Source organism: Aricia agestis, chromosome Z, assembly GCF_905147365.1.
Source record: "Aricia agestis chromosome Z, ilAriAges1.1, whole genome shotgun sequence".
NCBI lineage: Eukaryota > Metazoa > Arthropoda > Insecta > Lepidoptera > Lycaenidae > Aricia > Aricia agestis.
In genome coordinates, this window is record NC_056428.1 from 23,012,853 (window position 1) to 23,033,517 (window position 20,665).

The following is a 20,665-nucleotide window of genomic DNA, read 5'->3' on the forward strand; positions in this document are numbered from 1 at the left end:
ATCCCGGAAAATTGTACGGTTCCCACACGAATCACGATAAACAAATTTAACGCAACGGAGTGCGGACGTCATCTAGTATTAATAATATATATTTTACTTCGAAACTTGCCCTACACTTGTCTCACTAGTTGCACACCAGAACAATGTCGTCGGATTCAAGCCGTCATGAACACATGGCCACATGCCAGCTATTACTGGATTATATTCAGGAACTCACACCTATACTGCCGTTTTACCCGCGTTTGATATCGTAACTAGGCCACGACCCCATTAAGATAAGAAACTTTTAGACAATGACATAAGTCCAATCCTACATAAACAGGTTATTAGACAACTTATCGTTGAATCTTTCTCTCTATGTATAAAATCAATAACACTTTTCGTTGTAATTTTGCAATAATTTTGTAACTCGGGCTTTGTTCAAACATATTTTTTCTCTACGCCACTAAAAAGAAACGCCGGCATGGGTTGCAATGTCGGTAGAAAATGAAACCTATAGCCTATGGGCGAGTCTACAAATGTCTACGGCGCGGCGCCGGTTGCCGTGCAACGGTACTGCACCGCCACGTTAACACGGTACGGTGCCCCACCGTGTCACAGTGCCGCAAACAATGTACCGCGCGCTCCTATTCTGGGTAAACCCTCCGAACAAAAATTGTGTCCCAGCTTAGTCGAGGCACTTATTTGGAACAGATAAAAATCGGATAAGTGCGAGTTAGGCTCGCGCACGAAGGGTTCCGTACCATTATTATAGAGAAAAATAACCAAAAAATTATGTTTCTTGTATGGGAGGCCCCATAATTATTAAGTTTATATTAATTTTACCATCAAAGAACTGGGGATATAACTTTATGGGCCCGTTTCGCCACTTTCTGATAAAGTGGCGAATAGGCTATTCACAACATTTTTGACAGATTTTCCATACTTCATCTTTCAAGTTAAGTGGTGGATATCCTATTCGGCACTTATCAGGAAGTGATGAGACAGGCCCTATGTCTCCTACACCCCGCGTCGGAGTTTCCTCTTGTTTTATGATTTTTTTTTAATCAGTGTCCTAGTTCAAAAATTTTCACCCATCCCAAAAAAAAGTGCACAACGGACCAATACGACCTGCAGGAAACCTTCAAGAAGAGAACCTATTCCCTCTTAAAAGGTCGGCAACGCACCTGCAGCTCTTCCAATGTTGCGAGTGTCCATGGGCGACGGTAGTTGCTTTCCATCAGGTGACCCGTTTGCGCGTTTGCCCCTTATTTTATAAAACGCCACCGTATATTGTAATTGTTTAAAAAATAACAAGATTCCTTAAAACATAAAAAAATATTTGCGGAGAGCGATCTGAGTTGCACTAACAATTTGCTTTAAAGCACACCTGTAGTCCTAGGAATCATCAATACCAGTCATTCTATTACGGTGCTATTCAATCTATCAGTACAGAGAATAGATCGAATGCTCACTACAATGTTTCTTAACACGTTAAACGCCATGGGGGACACCAGTTGGCCGACAGTACACTAAATGCCCTGCGCGCCGAATGGGAAAACACGATTTTCATAAATTTTACACAATACACATTCGTTGTTTTTGCTCCATTTCGCACTGTAAAACTAGAAAGAAAGAAAAGAAAAATAAATTTATTTGGTATTTAGCATCTTACAAAAATAATTCTTAACTACTAATACTATCCTATGTAATACCAAATTGGTTCCCATTCAGCAATGTTGCGAACGGATCCGCAACGCTGATTTTCAAAACTCTGGAATGAATTATCACCAGCAGTATTTCCGGACCGATACGACCTGCAAACTTAAATTCTATCTTAAAAGGCCGGCAACGCACCTGCAGCTCTTCTGATGTTGCGAGTGTCCATGGGCGACGGTAGTTGCTTACCATCAGGTGTCCCGTTTGCTCGTTTGCCCCCTTATTTATTTAAAAAAAAATGTATTAAAACCCAATAGAAACAAATAGAAATATATTTTCCATTAAAATCTACAGTAGCTCTCTTAGTGGTACAATTTTAAGCTACTAGCTGTTGCCCGCGACTTCATCCGCGTGGACTTCAGTTTATAGCGCGCGATGTCAACATTTTTTATTTAAATTAAACTTTATATTTTATGCCAAATTTTAAAGCTTGTTTAGCCCCCCAATTACACAATTTTCCCCACAAACTATTTATCATTGATAGGTTTAAGGTTACGTCACTGCATAAATAAAGTACTTACTGAGTTATTAACGTAGAAAAGAAATAACAATCGAAAAAAATCGAAACTTGAATGTATGATGATACCACCTTTTATAGAAAGACTTTTGAGCAAGCGTCAGAGCGATGTAGGAGAAGCACGGCGCCATCTATTATGATTTTTTGGAACTAACTTAATTTGCACAAATTTACGCATTTTCATCCCCTTTTTTCCAGTAAAAAAGTAGCCTATATCCTTTCTCAGGCTTGAGACTATCTGTATACAAAATTTCATAACAATCGGTTCGGTAGTTTTGGCGTGAAAGCGAGACAGACAAACAGACAGACAGAGATACTTTCGCATTTATAATATTATTAGTATAGATTTTCATATTCTACCGACAATCGACATTGGTCTGGCGACTCATGCTGCTGATGTTTCGTAGTGGCGTAGAACAAAATAAAACCTATAGTAGGTATTTACCTACCACTATAACCTATATTTGAATTTTATCGATTGCCGCGTTGATGAACGGACAACGGTACCTTAACAGAAAAACAGTAAAAACATTCCTTAAACTATTAGTCACATAAGAGGTAATAAACAACAATAACCTGCAAAATCTCAAAGGGGCTTCACAAAAGTTAACTCATATACGTAAAAGAAACTTAACTCATTTCGTTAGCCAATTTCCGAATGTTTCCGTCTGTGTCTGAAATTATTATGTTAAGTTTGTTAAACACGTAATGAAAACTTTGCTACGAGAAATAATATTAACATTATATTATTAACATAACATTATATTATATTGAATACCGTGCTGACGTTGATATATTCGTTTATTTTTTATAAACTAAAGCTTTGTCAACACCGTACGAGCCGTACGCTTCGAACGCACCGCATCGTACTCGAAATGCTGATAAATGTGCGATCACCGACTACGAAATAAGGAGACCGACTGACGACTTGTGTACAATGTCAGTAATTATTTACTGGTGGTTCCCACAACTTTATTGCTGAAATATTCTGGATACTATACTTCTTCTTCAGCAAAAAATATAATTATATTGCCGTAACCATGAGGAGCGACAAGGAAAATATTTGAATGGTGTAGATTCCACCATACTCACCCTTTCCACGTAAATAATGATCACCCTCAAAGCAGAATAATAAAACTTGAGAGGTGTCAAGGGACATCCGGATGGAATGAAGTTATAAAAAAAGGAAAAAGACAGAGAGAAATGGTGCAATTTCACTGGTCGATGGGGCATGCCACAGGGCTCGCATTGGGGAACCGTTTTCATTCGTCAATATAGGGCCCGCATGCGGGGTGTGGGAGATTTCTGGAACGCATGCTACCGGGCCCGCATGTCTTTCTTTTGCAATTAACAAGCAGTTGCGAATCGAAATTGAATAATGAAAAATATGTATTTAGGTAGACTTGTAAGTTGTAACTTTCATTAGTTATTATCTCGGCTCCCCGTATGCTGTATATCGAACGAGTCAAGGACCAATGAAACTGCGTCAAAACACGCTACCGCATGGCTTACAACTATAGCAAGTTGTAATATACCGACACTTGGGTCATGTCGTTACAACTTTTTCCATCTAGCCCCCTTTCACAACGCACGATAAGGAACTTCGTTCTAATAATCATAAGTGATGCAACGGAAGTACCTCAGCGGAACCAGAAACGGAAACAGAATATGTCAAAAGTATTTTTTTGCAGAAACGGAAACGGATGCAACGGAAGTGTAAATAATATGAAAAAAAAAAAAACAAATGTACATAATATATAATTCTTTATTAAGTATCAAATACACCAAATCTAGATTAGAAATAGATATATTAGAAATCTATTATAGAAAACAATAAGTATTACAACTTTGCTACACTGCTACTGAATATATATTCAAAATTTAGTAGTGGCATGTAGTGGAAAGTTATATTTTATAAAAAGTAATTTGGCCGTCGTCGGTTGTAAACTTTCGTTTAAATCTCCGTTATAAAAGTTGCGGAAACAGAAGCAGAAACGGATGTTGAAAATCGCGCGAAACTTCCGCACTTGCGGAAACAGAAACCGAGATCTGTTGCATCACTAATAATCATCTAGAAGCACATTCTGTATCTAGTCAGCTGCAGTCTGCAACTACTAACTAGTAACATATCTGCAATAGTTGCTATCATTACTTATACCGACGGGAGTGTTAACAGCTGTCAAACTAACTTGGCCATATTCCCAAAATGGCACTTCCTAGTTTGCGTAAACTGCATACGATCGATCAGTGCATTAACTGTCAAAACTTTGTGGCCTTGAAGACAACTTGAGAAGGTCTATATTATCTGCAAAGTTTCGTTTTATCGACAGTACTCGTATTCGATATTATCTATGAAGCTATGAAGCGTGTCTAGCAGTGCCATCTTTTGATGAATAGCAAAACTACATTTTTAATAAACAAAAATTAAGACAAGACTAAGAGTGGGTTGCACCAGTGGCGTGGTTATAGTTGCAGTTATGGTCAAAGTTATGGTTATAGTTAAAGCTAACTTAACTTTAATCTTAACTTTGACCACAGAATGTGGGCGGGGGTGCTGCTGGTAAAGGAGTACTGTCAAAAATGGCGATTATGTATGATGACAGCGTTAGTTCAGCGTTTTTTCGCCACGTTCATTTAAAGCCTTGTCGAGCTCTCTGGTAATGGTTTAATAAGGCGTCCATTTTTTACTTTAACCAAAGATTTCACATTTTGCGTTGTAGTTAAAGTTATGGTTAAAGTTACAGTTAGTAATCCATGTCATTATCATTGTCCTGTAACATAACTTTAAGAAGTATAAAACAAATGCAGAAACATTACTTAGTCCTAAAAAAAGTCCTAAAAGTTATGTACTTATTAAGAAGTAGAGATTCACAAAAAGCAAAATTTTCTGACAGTATATTCATATCCAATATCCATACTAAGGGAGCATACCCATACTACGTGACCTACTTTTTAAGATTTTTGACTTTGATTATATATGAGAATAATAATAACGATCACCAAAAATACATTAATAATAATAGCTCCCACACCGGTTTCGGTGACGGTGGCCGGTTTCGTTGAAACCAGGCCAGCTACGCAGGAGTAATTTTATAGTGCCCAAGTGTGTGCGCAGTACACAAGAGCACTCTCTATTCCTTTACTCTCATAACCCAGTGGGACGGCAGACCGACACGACTGGCGAGAGATCAGGCGCAGGACCGACTTTTTACATGCCCATCCGACGCATGGATCATCTTACTTGTCAGACAATCAGGTGATCAGCCTGCATTATCCTAACCAAACTTGGAAATAACATGTTTCCAACGCGGGAATCGAACCCACGACCTCCGAGTCAAGAGCCGAGCTCTGAACCACTGGACCACGGAGGCGTTATAATACATTAATACCCAATAGTTTGCCAAAAAGAAAATCTTGACACTAATATTTATTAAGATATACTATACAAGGTGTACCAAAACTAAGTGATAATACTTTAGGATGTGTACGTATTCCTTATATAGTGCAAATAGCAGCGCTAAATGTATGGGCAAGCCCCCCAGTGTAACGAGTTTCTCCATACAAAAGTGAATAAAAAATTTGGTCTTTCAGCGCTCCTACTATCACAGTGAACTTTATGTAAGGAACACATACACACCCTAAAGTATATAATATATATAATAATAGTCTAAAATTACAATAGAACAATGAGAGAAATTAACTTCTAGGCAGATGGCGGGCTGGGTTTGGTCGCGTTTAAAGGTAAACCCAACTGACAGATCACAATTAACATTGAATTGACATGATCCGACTACATGTCGTTGGTCTGTCATCTACCTAGGAATCAATTTCCTCGATGGCACATACTAACTATTTTAGTCACGACTGTAATTCAAATTGTAATCGAACACCAAATATAGTAAATGATCACCAAGCTTGACAGCTTCACCACACATCAAAATGCCTGACAAGTGACGACAGTGATTGTTTTTTTAATGGCTGTTGGCTATAAATAACCATAATAAATGCCAGTGTCAAGTATTAAATGGCGAGGAAAAAAAATTGGATGACGTTTCTCTCGGCGAAAGTGACTACGTGACAAAACTCTAGACCCCCTCCCCCCCTCTCGTGACCGAGCGTAGTATTTTGGAGGCCCCACCCCCCCCTAAATGGGTCACGTAGTATGGGTATGCTCCCTAATATTATAAATGCTAAAGTGTGTCAGTCTGTGTGTCCGTCTGTTACCTCTTCACGCCCAAACCACTGAAATTTGAACTTGGCAGGCCACTGAAATTTTAACTTGGCAGGTTTTCGTGCTATGTAACGTAACACTTGATTAATTGTATAATAAGACTAGCTGTTACCCGCGACTTCGTCCGCGTTAGCAAACTGAGATAACAAAGATAAAAAAGATACATTTAATATCCTCCTCCTTTTCGGAAGTCGGTTAAAAAGTAGCCTAAGTTATTCCTTACTACATCAGCTATGTGCCTCAAAAAGTCCCGTTAAAATCGCTCCAGCCATTTCAGAGATAAGCCGGAACAAACAAACAGATAGACAGACATACAGAACAAAAATTGTAAGAAATGTTGTTTTGGTGTCTGTACCCTATAAACATTTTCCGTTGTCTGGTACCTGCCCTTCAGGTAGGTACTTAGCACGGGACCAGACTGACGTGGTGTGACTTGTGAGCCGTCCATAGATATCATTAGAGAAGTAATTAATTGCGTAGGTATGCCATTTAAAAATTTGGTTTGCAAGAAATAACAGCTAATAAATCATTTTGTCAGTATACAAAGATTTTGTTAGCAAAAATTAAAGTCAGGCAGCAATGGCAGCGAGTTTTATTATGATAATTAAAAAAACCTATCATTATCATCATCATCATAGCAGATAAAAATCGTCCACTGCTGGACATGGCCTCTCTCAAATCTATACCTACCTAATATTATAAGCCTGAAGAGTACGTTTGCTTGAACGCGTTAATCTCAGGAACTACAGGTGCGATTTAAAAACTTATTTCAGTGTTAGATAGCTCATTTATCGAGTAAGACTATAGCCTAAGACTAATACGACCGAAGAAACTCAGGAAAATGTGGGAAAAACGGAGGAAATATAAAAAATCACCAACTACAGGAGCAATTTTTATGGCAATATTTGGTACAGATATAGAGTAAACCAAGTGAAGGGAGTAGGGACATAAGAGCTATTTTTTATGGGAAAGTACGGTTTCCGTAAAATTCCTAATTTACGCGGGCGAAACCGCGCGGGACATCTAGTATTATATAATCGAAACGTTAGTTTATTTACTGTTAGGTTGACTTAGGTTTTTATAGTGTAGCTTACTTGACTTCAAAATTTTCAAAGCACTAGTTTTTACTGCAAAGTGTCTTGAAAGCTTTTACTCTTAGTATCAAAGACTTAAATCCCCCAAGAATTTAAACACCTGCACTCTCTCACCTTGATGCTTTCAATAGAATATAATTTATACAAGAATTGAGAGCTCAGTTAAAAGTAAAAAGCCTAAACACGATATTTGAAGAGAAAAAGCTTATACACGAAAAACATTGTCTTTGTCTGTCAAGAAACACAGACAGATAGGAAATAACAAATACTTAATATCGAAAATAATTATACAATTATTACTGAAATATACCTTAACTATATAGAAACCTCATCTTTAAGTCAAATTTTTAGATAAAGCTGTTTTAAACATAAAAACACAAAAAGGATTTTTAATAATTAAAAAAAATAGTCATATTATTATTAGCTGGAGTCAACAATAATCATATTATTATTTGCTGCGAGTTAGCTGGAGTTAGTGTCTAAACACACTATGCCGAATTTCCGCGGAGGAAGTTCGGCTTGATTCCGCTTGAAATATTTTTTAAATTGCCGATGCTTTGCCGAAATTCCGTAGCCTTATATTGTACAGTGTTCCCAAACCAATCGGACAAAAATTTTCGGCAACGATCGTATTTCCTGAATCCCGAGCATCGGTAGACGTCGCTGCAAGCGCTGTTTTAAACTTAACTTTAAGAAAAACAGCGCTTTGCAGCGACGTAGAGGCGTCCGACGTTGCTTGGACGTTACCATTGTAACGCCGCGATGGCTTTCCGGTGAGTTATTAAATTATTGACGGACCGGCGACAGCGGACAGCCACCTGCTATACGACATTTACTTCTATTTCCTTCGAACAAGGTGCAAAATATAAGTTCAATTTTCATAGATTCGGGTGTTTTCGTTATGACGACAATTAGCAAAGATTTGCCTGCGCATCATTAATTTGGGAGTACTGTATGCGTTTGATATTGCTGACGTCATGGGCGTACCCAGGTTCTGGGCCAGGGGGGGGCAAATCAGATTTTTATAAGCTAGGTGTTTATAAAGAATAAAAAAATTACTAGCTATTTGACCGAGCTTTGCTCGGTATTCGATGAAAATGGCATTTTCTAAAAATAATTTCTAGCTAGATCGATTTATCGCCCCCGAAACCCCCTATATACTAAATTTCATGAAAATCGTTGGAGCCGATTCCGAGATTTCAATTATATATAAGATAATTTGTTGTTAAAATATTGTATTGGCAAACAAGTGGTAAAATTCGTTTTGTTATAGATAAAAGTACTAGATGATAATATACTTAGTAGGGACGTCAACATGATTCAGGGGGGGGGGGGGGGGCAGCAATTTCTGGTTTATTTCAATTTTTTAATTATTTTCTTTTTCATAATCTTAAAATTGCTCTTGCTCCTTAACCTATAGCTAAAAATGTAAAAAAACACTATTTTTTCTCCATTTGACATAATCTACAGCTTACTAGGTATCTACGGCGGTCGGCGCCCCAGTAACTACACAGCACTCTGGGCTTCTCCTAGCTACTTTTACGGCCGTTCCCAATATTCAATCTATCTCTCCCAATATTCACATACAACCGATCGCAGCTAACTTTGAATTGACATAAAATATATTAATATGTCTCTAATGTCTAATGTGAGCTATTCCTATCTCCAGTAGGGCAACACCAGAGATAGATCAAATATTGGGAACGGCCGTTAGCTAAGCATAACATGGTACCGCCATCTAGTTTTTTTTTTTTAAAGTAACACATATTATTAAGTACCTGGAAATTACCTAGGATCGGAACCTTTTAGTAAACATTCTAACTGTTAATGTTTACTAGAAGGTTCCGATCCTTTGTTAGATACTGCCATCTCTTGTATGAGAATGTATTCTATGATGCCAGACGTAAGTATATCTATATATTAATACGTCAGCCAAAAACTTTGTAACCCTTTTGACGAAAAATGGGGAAACGTAGGTGAATGAAATTTTGCACAGTTATAGTTTATATTCTGAAGGAATGCATCGAGCTAATATTATTTTGAAATTATGCTTTTATCATACATTTTTTTAATAAAACATTACACACACTACAACACACACACTAGGAAAAATGACAGATTTTTTAGTGACAAGCCTATACATACGATTTATACTCTTTTATTTATGGTTGAAGTCTGTTGACAACAAGGTGACAAATTGAAAATGGATTATAGTTTTTTTATTGAATCTTAGATACTATTAGACAATATTTACACGGCCAGTCTGAGATCAGCTGAGTCCCAGAGGCAAGAGTTGAAAAAACATGATAAAGTCAATATTTTTTTTACAAAACATATGTAGTAGTCCTAATGTCGTTGAAACTAAGGTCGAATTTCGACCATTGGGCGATCTCAAGTATTTTTAAAAGTGATAAAGTATATATCTTTAATTAATATAAGTAATATAATTATAGCCTAGATGTATCTAAGGTCAAAGATTAGCAGATTTTTTTATGCTTCAAGCGGTTCAGCCTAGCCAGGTGTGACGTCATAGCTCGTTGTCATTTTTGTAAAGAGCTTTTTAGGAAGGTCTATTATTTATATGATTTTTTAATTGCCACAATATCTTGGAGAAATGTTAAGCTATCAGAGTGATCCTTTCACCGACGTTTCTATTTTTGAGAGGTCCTTTAATTACCATAAAAAAAAATTATATAAGCATAATATTGTTTTAAAATCAAAAATAAATATTGGCGTATGATTAAATATAATAATCATAATAATGAAGTACTATTTTATTTGACGTGAGCAATTAATTGAACGCCATCTAGTTTTTTAAAGTAGGTATTAGGAAATGAAAGATGAGTCGCAACTTTTGCTGTATTCGAACCTTTTTTGTTGGTTCTAAACTGTCCCTTCCCCACTATTATTATGTTAATTACATACTAGGGGTCACTTTTACGTTAACCTAAATTCAGAATAAAGGTTTCGGACATTTATTTACATTATATTTTGGTCAGGTTCCGTCAAGTAAATATAGGATATACATATAATATGTATATCCTATATTACTGTTATTGTTTTCAGCTATGGCACCACCAGTAAAACAGTAAACAAAAAGTTTTGTTCAACGTAAGACAAATTTTTTTATGAAATAAGAGGATAAACGAGCAAACGGGTCACCTGATGGAAAGCAACTTCCATCGCCCATGGACACTCGCAGCATCAGAAGAGCTGCAGGGGTGTTGCCGGCCTTTTAAGAGGGAATAGGGTAATAGGGGAGGGTAGGGATGGGAATAGGGGAGTATAGGGAAGGAAATAGGAGAGGGTAGGTAAGGGAAAAGGGAAGGGGATTGGCCTCCGGTAAACTCACTCACTCGGAAACACAGCGCAAGCTGTTTCACGCCGTATTTCTCCGGTCGAGCCGGCCCATTCGTGCATTTCTGTCAATATTCTGATATGACGTATGCAATGTGTATAATTTTAAAAAGCTATTAACGCCCTCTGCTCCGACATTAGCGTAATATTGTCAGACATGATCGGTCGACTTGACATTCACCGACCAAATTACATGGGTTTTCTATATGATGTGTCCCGACACCGGTGTCCGATCCGTTAACGTCATGCCTGTAAATGGTGGCCATTTCAGTTACCTCGGGTTTTTATACTATTCTGAACAATACTACCCATGCAAATATCCTATAGAGTATAGAACATAAAAGGCCTTATTTGATAGCTAAACTTGTGGACTACCTACGCTTAAAAAGATAAAGGAAGTTATTATCTAAATATATAACTGACTGACTGACTGACATAGTGATCTTTCAACGCACAGCCCAAACCATTGGACGGATCGGGTAGATGTTATGACGTAGGCATCCGCTAAGAAAAAATTTTGATCAATACTACCCCCAAGGGGTTAAAATAGGGGATAAAAGATTTTATATAATAATACTATTCTTAACGCGAGCGAAGCCGCGAGAAAAAAATAGTCTTTAATAAATTCCTTTACTTCTATTATAAGTCAGACAATTTAAAAGTTATAACTTATAAACGATTTTCTTATAAAGTTTTGTTCATATTAGTATGAAGCCAGAGAACAAGGTTTTTTTCAAAAGTTGGAAATGTAATATAATAGCATACATCATAATATTAAAGGTAAAACAAAAAGGTATTTAAAGCATACAAAAATGTAAGGTATTAAAATATTAGCATAAGGTAAAACAAAGGTAAATAAAACACCAATCACATACATCCAATATTTATTTCCATTAAAGTCACATTTAGATTTCGCAACGAGCGAATATTTATCGTAGTTTCGTAATTATACTGAAATACAACCTTATTCATGAAACGGCAAACATGAAATTGCTATGCAGTTTGACAATCGCAGATTCATATTTAAAGAATTAATAAAGTAACACAAAAAATTACACTTATATTTAACGGCTATATTTAACATCATCATCATATTCATCAACATTAATACTTTCAACATTAATACTGTTATATTTAAATCCATTGAATCAACATTTTTATTAGAAGAAACTACGTTAACGTTATACATCGATACACCAATAATATCATATTAGCCCATGCCTAGAATAATTTGCGACAGTAAGAGCGAGAAAGAAGTATGCGCAAGCGCACAGGTTTCTTGCTGCAAAATTCAAGGCAGAGGCTTCATTGTTATAATATAATTCATCATCGAAATCGAGTACAGTAGACAACAACGCATATTACCTGTAATATTATGATATAACAGTCGCAAAAAAATTGTAAGCTGATACATTTTGACATCAATAATTATTCAGACAACTATGATTATTTCACATCAAGTTCTTACACAATAAATAGACATTTTTCAAGTTTTCATAACATTATTGTTATATTTAGCAGATATTTTGAATCGCACAGCTGAAAATTATAAAATTTTAATAAAAAGGTAGAGTTATGAAAATGATAACAATAGAACGAAGAGAAAAATATAAATTATAAAAAGTTGTTGCGAAATAAATGTTATGACATTTGATATTTAGGGTTAAAATTTTAACAAATTATTAAGTACAGTTCCTTAGTACTAAGTTTTGTTCATAGTGTTAGTAAGTTTTGATGTTTGCCAATTAGAAATTACCTAAATATAATATTTTTACCCTTTTATTTTCTTTTGTTTCGAACCAAGGCACCCGTTTTTAAAATTTTATAGACCGAGGCCTTATACCCTTTCTTACCTTAATTCATAATAAACTCATTCTCATATTTTAAATGTTTTTAAAACATCTTTAGTCTTGATATTTTTATCAGTCCATTCTGAAGATAATAGACATCTTAAAAATCTTTCTAGACAAAAAAAATTAAAGAATTTATTTTACTTATCATAGACAGAGAGATACGAAGATTTTTTTATATATTTTAGTAAATTCGAAAAATATAGAATAAAATATATTTCTCCCAAGTAAATACTATAAAAATATAAATTGTAAATAACCACAGTAAGTAGAATAAAACAAGTAAACTCCTAAAAAGTTTGGAAAGCTCTCAAGATAACTTTATAGGTTATAGTTGATTAAATAATATGTTGAGATCAGTATATTGTGTGGACAATATTTAGGATTTAGGCTGTTCCGGGCTCATTGCCGGTGGTATCACGCTCGGGAGTGAGGTCATCCCCGAGCTTGGTGTTGAGGTCGTTCTGGCAGAGGAGGCGTACGGCGGGATGTCCCTCGCTCTTGCGCACGAAGACGCTGTTGTTGTGAATCCAGCAGAACTTGAACCCGTTCTGCTTAGCGCGAAACCGAGCCTCGTGGAACAAGCAACGAACCTCGCGACTCAAGCGCTCGTTGATGTACACGCGACGTGGAGCACAGTCGACGTTCAAATCGCTGGTCATCAGACTGCGTGTGACCTTCGCTGCGCGCAGGAATTGATCGCGCTTGAATTTCTGCACAAATCGTACCACCAACGGGCGGCACAGATTGTTTACGGACTCTGACAGAATCCGGGGACCCATTCGAGCTGCCCAGTCGAGGTCGTTTTCATAGAATCGTACCCCGATTTTTTGGGCAGCTAGCCCCACTATGGCAAACAGATCCTCATCTTCTCTCTCTGGAATTCCCACTAGCTCAATTTGATTTTTGAGACTTTCTTTGAACAGCGCCATTTGATTTTTGAGGGAAATAATTTGCACTTGATAAGATTCCATTTGCCTCGCGTGAATTTCTGGAGGCGCTACAGGATCAAATACTTCATCCAGATTAGTGATCGTGTAGGTCAAATTAGTATCCAAACATTCGAAACGCTCGTGCAGTCCAGCGAGTTGCACACGAAGTGCACATATTTCATCCGTAAGTTCATTAAAATGCGACAGAGGCTTTGAGCCTGCTTCACTATCATCGCCATTTTCGGCTTGCACTATCGCTGGAAAGTTTTCAGCAACGTCTGGCTCAATCGTAGATCTTTCATAACTTACTTCATAAGACCTTTCTGGCCCCTCAATAGGAATTTCAACATGTGCGACATGTCCAGTTTCTATTTGAAATATGCACCTAGGGCAAGTCCAGTTTGTATTCTTTTCAAGTGACAATGGCATTCGTATGCAGCCATCGTGGAAGTAAGGGGTGGTGCAGTGAGGGTTTTTGCACTTTGTGAAGAATTGATCATCAATGCTGGTGAAGCAGAGTTCACAGAGTTTCACAAATTTTGTAGAGTTTGACGCCATAATTGTTTGCAGATACAAATCTACACAGATGTCCTTATGGATGGCCGGGATAAACTGAGGCTGTATTGATTATATGGATGCGCTTGTGCAATGTTGACTGGAAACTTTTTTATATCCGATATCGATTTTATTACAAATATTAAGATATTTACGCTTCTATTTTGAACAATTTTGTGTGCTTATTAAAATAAAATTACTGCAACAAAAGAAAAAAATATATGTACTTAACACTTAATTTTAAAAACGTAATTTAGGCCGAATGTAAGTAAGTATATATATTTTTTTAACTTCGCCAATATTTTTGATTTTTTTTACACTTAAATTTAACAGCAACACGCTTCAAAAAATTTAATTTTTAATTTCATTAAGCTACGTGTCGACCGTATGGAAAAAAAATGTACAAGTATTAATAAACACAAACAAGATAATTATTATTATACCCAAAAAGCGCGAATTTTAAGCCGGTAAAACGGCACCACTTTTTTGCAAAAGCCAATAATTATTAATTTTGAGAATTTGCACTTTGTTTGACCACAATAGACACAACGTATCCCTAGCGACACTCTCGGCTTTGTGATGCGGTGGAAAATCCTTAGAGCCACATGCGCGGTGCGTTAAGACAAATCAATAGAGCCCCGGGCTGCCCGAACCACCTGTTCAATACTCAGTGTTGCCAATTCGTGAAAATTTACAACTTGCAATTCATATTTTGCAAAATATATTAAAAATTTATGAATTAGGTTTTTATTAATTATTGTCGAAAATACTAGTAATATAATTATAGCCTACCGTGTAATTACCTATTTAAGGTTATAAGTAACGCCATCTGTGAGTAATCGGATACTCAAATAGCCAATAGGCTTTCATGGTTGCATCAGGACAAATCAATAGAGGCTGGGCCCCGGGCGGCGCGGACCACTTGTTGAATACTCAGTGTTGCCAATTTGTGAAAATAATATAAATATCAATAATATATTTTTATAGCACATTAGAAAATAAAATAAGTATTTTCCACAATATATTAAATATTGTGGAAAATACTAGTAAAATAATTATACTCTACCGTGTAATTATTTAGAGTTATAAGTAACGCCATCTGTGATTTTTCAGAAATTGGATACTCAAATAGGCTTTCAAGGTTGTAATAAGTGTTTTGAATTCAAACAGGGAAACCTTACGGATATTCAACTGATTCTGCTACTCAACACTGGATGTCACTGCAGTTTTTTTTATATTTCAGCATTTCGAAAATAGATGTCGCAAGCACCAACAAATATTACATACTTAAATGAAAAACTCGCATTTTTGGATACTGTCGAAAAAAAAAAATAAGTTTCTGTAAGGGAGTTGCCGGGGATCGAAAAAACTATTCCATTAACAAAACAATTAAAATATTTATAAAGGTATCAAGAATGAGAATTTTAACAAAAAGACATAATATATTATGTATACCTAAACATACGTACGTACATGATATTAAAAATGAAAGGGTCAGGGGGTCGCAATATACTTTAACATACCAGGGGGTATCGTAAAAAAGTTTGAAAAACACTGCCTTAAATTAATTAACTTGGTACAAAATCTACTCGTGCTACATGAAGTTAGTAAGATAATCTACTATAAATAGGTAGAAAACAGGTAGAAAATCTACTAAAGATAGGTAGAAAATATGTAAAAAATGTACTATAATATCTTACTTTGACAGCTTCTTCCACGTCATCATTGCGGGAGGCTTTAGCCAGGCTTTTCTTCATGAGCTGGTACATCGTTTCTCTCCGAAGATGTCCCTCGCCAAGCAGATCGTAGCACTGCAAACAATTAATATCCTAAGAGCCAGTCTACACGAAGCGTTGCGCCAGCGTTGCGTCGACGCAGCGCTGCCGTTGCGTTGTTTTACATACAAATAACCAAGGTGTTCCACACGGCACGCTACGTCGTTGCAAGTACTCGCAACGCACACATAACGGACAGCAGCCCCCGAAACGAAAAAAAAACGTTAAACGCGCGCTTGCATGTGTAGGTACGTTAATAATATGTGCGTTAGCAAAGTGCGCGGATAACGCGCGCTTCAAAACGCCCAATGTGTACCCGCTCTAAGACTGCTTCGTAATAACACTGCTATGACGCAGCGCTCGTGTAGCTGGCTATGCGTCAAATAGCAGCGCTGCGTCGACGCAACGCTGACGCAACGCACCGTATAGACTGGTTCTTAGGGTCAATTCAGACCGCAACGCGACGACGAAACTTTGTTAATATTGCATTCAAGTCAGGGAAATAGGGTACTGCTTGCACGTGTTCATCCTTGGTGTCATCATAGTGTTCAAATGGCCGCTAACCCAAAGGTTTTGCTTCATTAAATGTAACAGAACTGCAGTAATGAGCCTTTGATTGTTGACAAAATCAAACGGCGCATGAATTTCTAGGCTATGTATCATTTGTACCCAGAGTAGATGAGGGAATAAATTGAAATGAAAATTATTTATCTGGGTCCCTCTAAATTATAGGTGCTTTATATTTTAACTAAAATAGTGAAAGTACAGTCTTATGTGAAAGTGTGTCTGTCTGATACCTCTACATGCTTAAGCGACTGAACAGATCGTGATAAAAGGTATGGAGATTGGAGATTGGAAGACGACTGCAACTTTATTCTAAGCTCTACATTTTTATATAAAAATTAACAAAAAACATGTCCTTTCCCGTCTCTCAAAGAATTCATTTTTACTACCAAACTTCTAAATAGCCATTTAGTTAGTCCTGGGTCTCTATCATGAGCTCTTAAATCCATTCACTTTACGTCCTTATACAGTAAGTATAAGGACGTAAAGTGAATGGATTTAAGAGCTCATGATAGAGGCCCTGGGTCTCTATCATGAGCTCTTAAATCCATTCTTTTTACGTCCTTATCTGACTGTATAAGGACGTAAATGGATTTAAGAGCTCATAATAGGGCCCCTGAAGAAGCAACAAACAGACTTGCGCTTTTATAATATTTGTCAGAATTCTTACAGTAAAAGCGTATTTGATCTTCTCATCGAGTGTCCCACGGAGGTAAAGGGACATAGCCTTCGCGAACGTTGCCATGGTAACGTATGGAGTGGTGCCCCTATCTAAAGCCACCATCACACGATCCATCATGTATGAATCCGTCATGCCCAGACCAGTGTGCAGCACGTCACGGAAATGCTGCCTGAAATAGGTATGAGGACAAAGTTGGATTAACCACACTTTAGTTATTAAACTTTAACCCTTTGATTACAGCCTAACCAAAAATTATGCTTTAACCGCTTCAATATAATATTTTAAACTAGCTGACCCGGCATTTTTTTAAATCTTTTGCGATTATTGTGATAGTTAAAACGTTTTTATGTGAAAATTTTGTATGCGGGCTATAAATTTTTATGGTATAGACGTGGAGGTGAATATAATTATTATCTTTCATTTGAAACCAAAATATCCTTGCAGTGTGATTCCTAATTCTTTAAAATGGTACCTGAAAATTGCTGATATTTGTGAAAAAATGTGATAAGTAGCGTCCTTAACTAATGTACATACAAAATTTTATTAAAATTGGTTAAACCGTTCTGGCGGAGTTCGCGCACAAACACTGTGACACGAGAATTTTATATATTAATATATAAAATTCTCGTGTATTTATCATATTTTGCACACATTTTAAGTAACAAACTATAGTGAATAATACTTATTATCTTTTCATATTTGTATGTGGTATTATTATTTACATACCTCGATATATTATGATCCGATGCAATAACCTTTTCATCGCGTTTTTGTATTTTGAAGAAAATGATCATGATTTCTAGAACAAAAATGAAAGAAATATTGTTCTAATTTCATTACATATTATATAAATTATTTTATTATACGCTTCTGGATCAAGCGACATTAGCTTTGTCCACACTGTGCCTTTTTCTGTTCGTCAAGGGCATGCGTTATAGCGCAGTCAACAGCGAATTTACAGGGGGCGGGCAACTTGCGAACCAGCCCCCGTAGACAAGTATTTGATTGTAAAGGATTTGATATTAGTATTCGCTAGCGAAGCGATGACTTATGTCAAATCGCATACATTTTGTAGCGTTAGCGTTAGCGTTAGCGTTTTGCCACTTGTCTACGGGGGCTGGTTCGCAAGTTGCCCGCCCCCTGTAAATTCGCTGTTGACTGCGCTATAAGTTACAGGTTGTCTACAGGCCCAGATGAGCTCGGGTAATGACACGCATGATAGGATAATCACCCTAATGGCACAGTTGAAGTTTAAATGGCGGAATAGATCAAATGCATTATGTTTCACTGAGAAGTACGAACGCTTGGGGACCTATCAGATAGAGAGCGGTCACGCGTGTAATGGTTCTGCGTTAGAGCGGTCAGTCACACAGGTGGAATTTTGGCGCGGTCAGAACGCCACCTGTGTGAGTCTTTATATAACGTTATACAAAACAGAAAACGCAAAACTAACCGCTTGACGCGTGACCGCTCTCTGTCTGATAGGTCCCTTAGAAATAGGTACCATCGAAAAAAAATATTCGTAGGCAGTTTGAAGACCTACGTCATTTGGTCGGGCTATGTCAATTTAATGTTGGATGAGATCCGTCTGGGCTTGATATAACGCGACCAAATTACGCAGGTCCCCAATCTATGAATCAACTTTTTTGATAGTGCAATCTAAAAAAATCATACAACGCCATGCGTATTGCATTGAATATTCTTCACACGCAAAGGATATAATCGGATATAATTATTTTATCTGCATGCCGACAACTCACAGGAGTGAAATAATTGAGAGCGAACTGTGTCTGTCAGATCGCGAGTTATAACTTTGTAACGGGGGGACATTGATAAATTGGTAACAGGAGTGAAGTTAGGGCAATTTGAATACAAGATTGACCAAGTGCCGACTAATTTTCACGCCGGACTGACACATACGAAATGAAATCACCGTCTATCGTTTTACAGAACTTAGAACTTAAAAGGTACAAGTTGGAAGCCACCTACATGAAGTTGCAGCAGACGACGTGTCGTCGCGACACTACTGATATCTATGTATTTCTATGAATAGTGTCGCTAGCTTCGTGTCGCTAGCTGCGGAGGGTATTTCATAGAAATACACAGAAAATAGAAACCAGTAGTTAAGTGTCGCTACGGCACGTCGTCTACGGTTGCTTCATGTCGCCCGCTGCCAACCGGCACCTTTACAATACAATAATTTGTACGTTTCGAGGAGATGTCTGACGAGCAGGGGGCCTATTTTAATGTCTCTAACGTCGTTCGAGCGTAGGCTGTTTAATTCTTATACACATGCGAGTGTGCCGGCTATCGAAGCGTCGTTTTAGGCATGAGAATTAAGGTCACAGCACACACATCAACTCGGAAAGAGATCGTCACCGTATCGCCTTTCGCCTCGCCGTCAACCAGGCGTCACCCTAACGTATGCATCTAACCAAAGCGTATCAGTAGCGCCTGTAGTCTGTACGGTCAACTCGGCTACGACTAGGCGACGACGCCTCGCTTACGGCTCGCCGACCGCTGGCCCCTTCCGAGGCGAGGCGATTACGTTACGATTCCGCGTAGTGTGCGTTGCAGTATGGAGTTTCATACAAACAATATTGAACGGCTCGAGGCGATACGGTGCCGATCCCTTTCCGAGTTGATATGTGTGCCGTGACCTTTATAGGACTCCAGCATAGCTAGCACGGGGTTTCCCAGTCGATTCTTCGGAAGAAAGTAATATCAGTTTCTTTCCCATATCTATATATCTTTTTCCCGAGCATGGCGCCACCCATCGACTTGAGTTTCAGTGGACAAAGTCAAGAAACTGTTTCCATGGCGACCATTATAGCAACGGCAATAAATTTTTTTTGACATTTAAGGTAAAATCACTAATAGTAGACTCGGAACTAATAGATGACACTTACGACAAAGATACCAAAAAAATAAGAATTACTCTAATTTTTTCTCAACACTATAAATTTTATAAGCTTCTCAAGCTATCTGTTGACGTGAAAAAATATATTAGGGACGCCTTCGGAAACAAAATTTTAGAATGGAATCAGTTTTCGTAAATAATGTGACCGCGTCAACACGCGCTTGGCAATTTCTTAGCAAATACCTAGGTTAAGGAAGGCGAAATTTTGCACGTAAGTTTTGAATACATTTATTTGATTTTTTGTAATTTCTATTAATTTCATTGGATTAATGGTCATGTTGTATATGTCGTAGGATGATTTGATAAATCCGTGTCGTAGGATGATTTGATAAAAAACACGGATTTATCAAATCATCCTACGACATATACACTAATTAATGTTTATTTATGATTTTTTATCCATTTTCCCTAACAATATAAAGTAGTAGTTCTTGAAAATGTAAAAAATTTGCTAGGTAAAAAATACATGAAAAATAAAAATAAAAGGAAA

General features: G+C 37.2%; 2 protein-coding genes across 4 annotated transcripts in view; both read right to left on the reverse strand.

Moving 5' to 3' along the window:
- LOC121739020 (EF-hand calcium-binding domain-containing protein 1-like) overlaps nt 1-20,665 on the reverse strand; it is a 41,868-nt gene that overhangs the window by 16,315 nt on the left and 4,888 nt on the right. For all 3 annotated transcript variants that reach the window (XM_042131323.1, XM_042131324.1, XM_042131325.1), the window contains 3 exons: nt 17,982-18,054; nt 17,244-17,424; nt 15,935-16,045 (listed from right to left, as the gene is read on the reverse strand). In XM_042131323.1, coding sequence (XP_041987257.1) covers nt 15,935-16,045; nt 17,244-17,424; nt 17,982-18,054 — 365 coding nt within the window. The remainder of the gene's footprint in view (nt 1-15,934; nt 16,046-17,243; nt 17,425-17,981; nt 18,055-20,665) is intronic.
- LOC121739018 lies at nt 12,974-14,796 on the reverse strand. Its single transcript, XM_042131322.1, has 2 exons — nt 14,678-14,796; nt 12,974-14,433 (listed from the first exon to the last, which is right to left on the reverse strand). The coding sequence occupies exon 2, from the start codon at nt 14,235-14,237 to the stop codon at nt 13,134-13,136; it is 1,104 nt and encodes a 367-aa protein (XP_041987256.1). The 5' UTR covers nt 14,238-14,433; nt 14,678-14,796; the 3' UTR covers nt 12,974-13,133.

What these genes read in the sequence shown, in the direction of transcription:
- LOC121739018 (XM_042131322.1), bottom strand. Translation starts at nt 14,237, where the DNA reads ATGGCGTCAAACTCTACAAAATTTGTGAAACTCTGTGAACTCTGCTTC.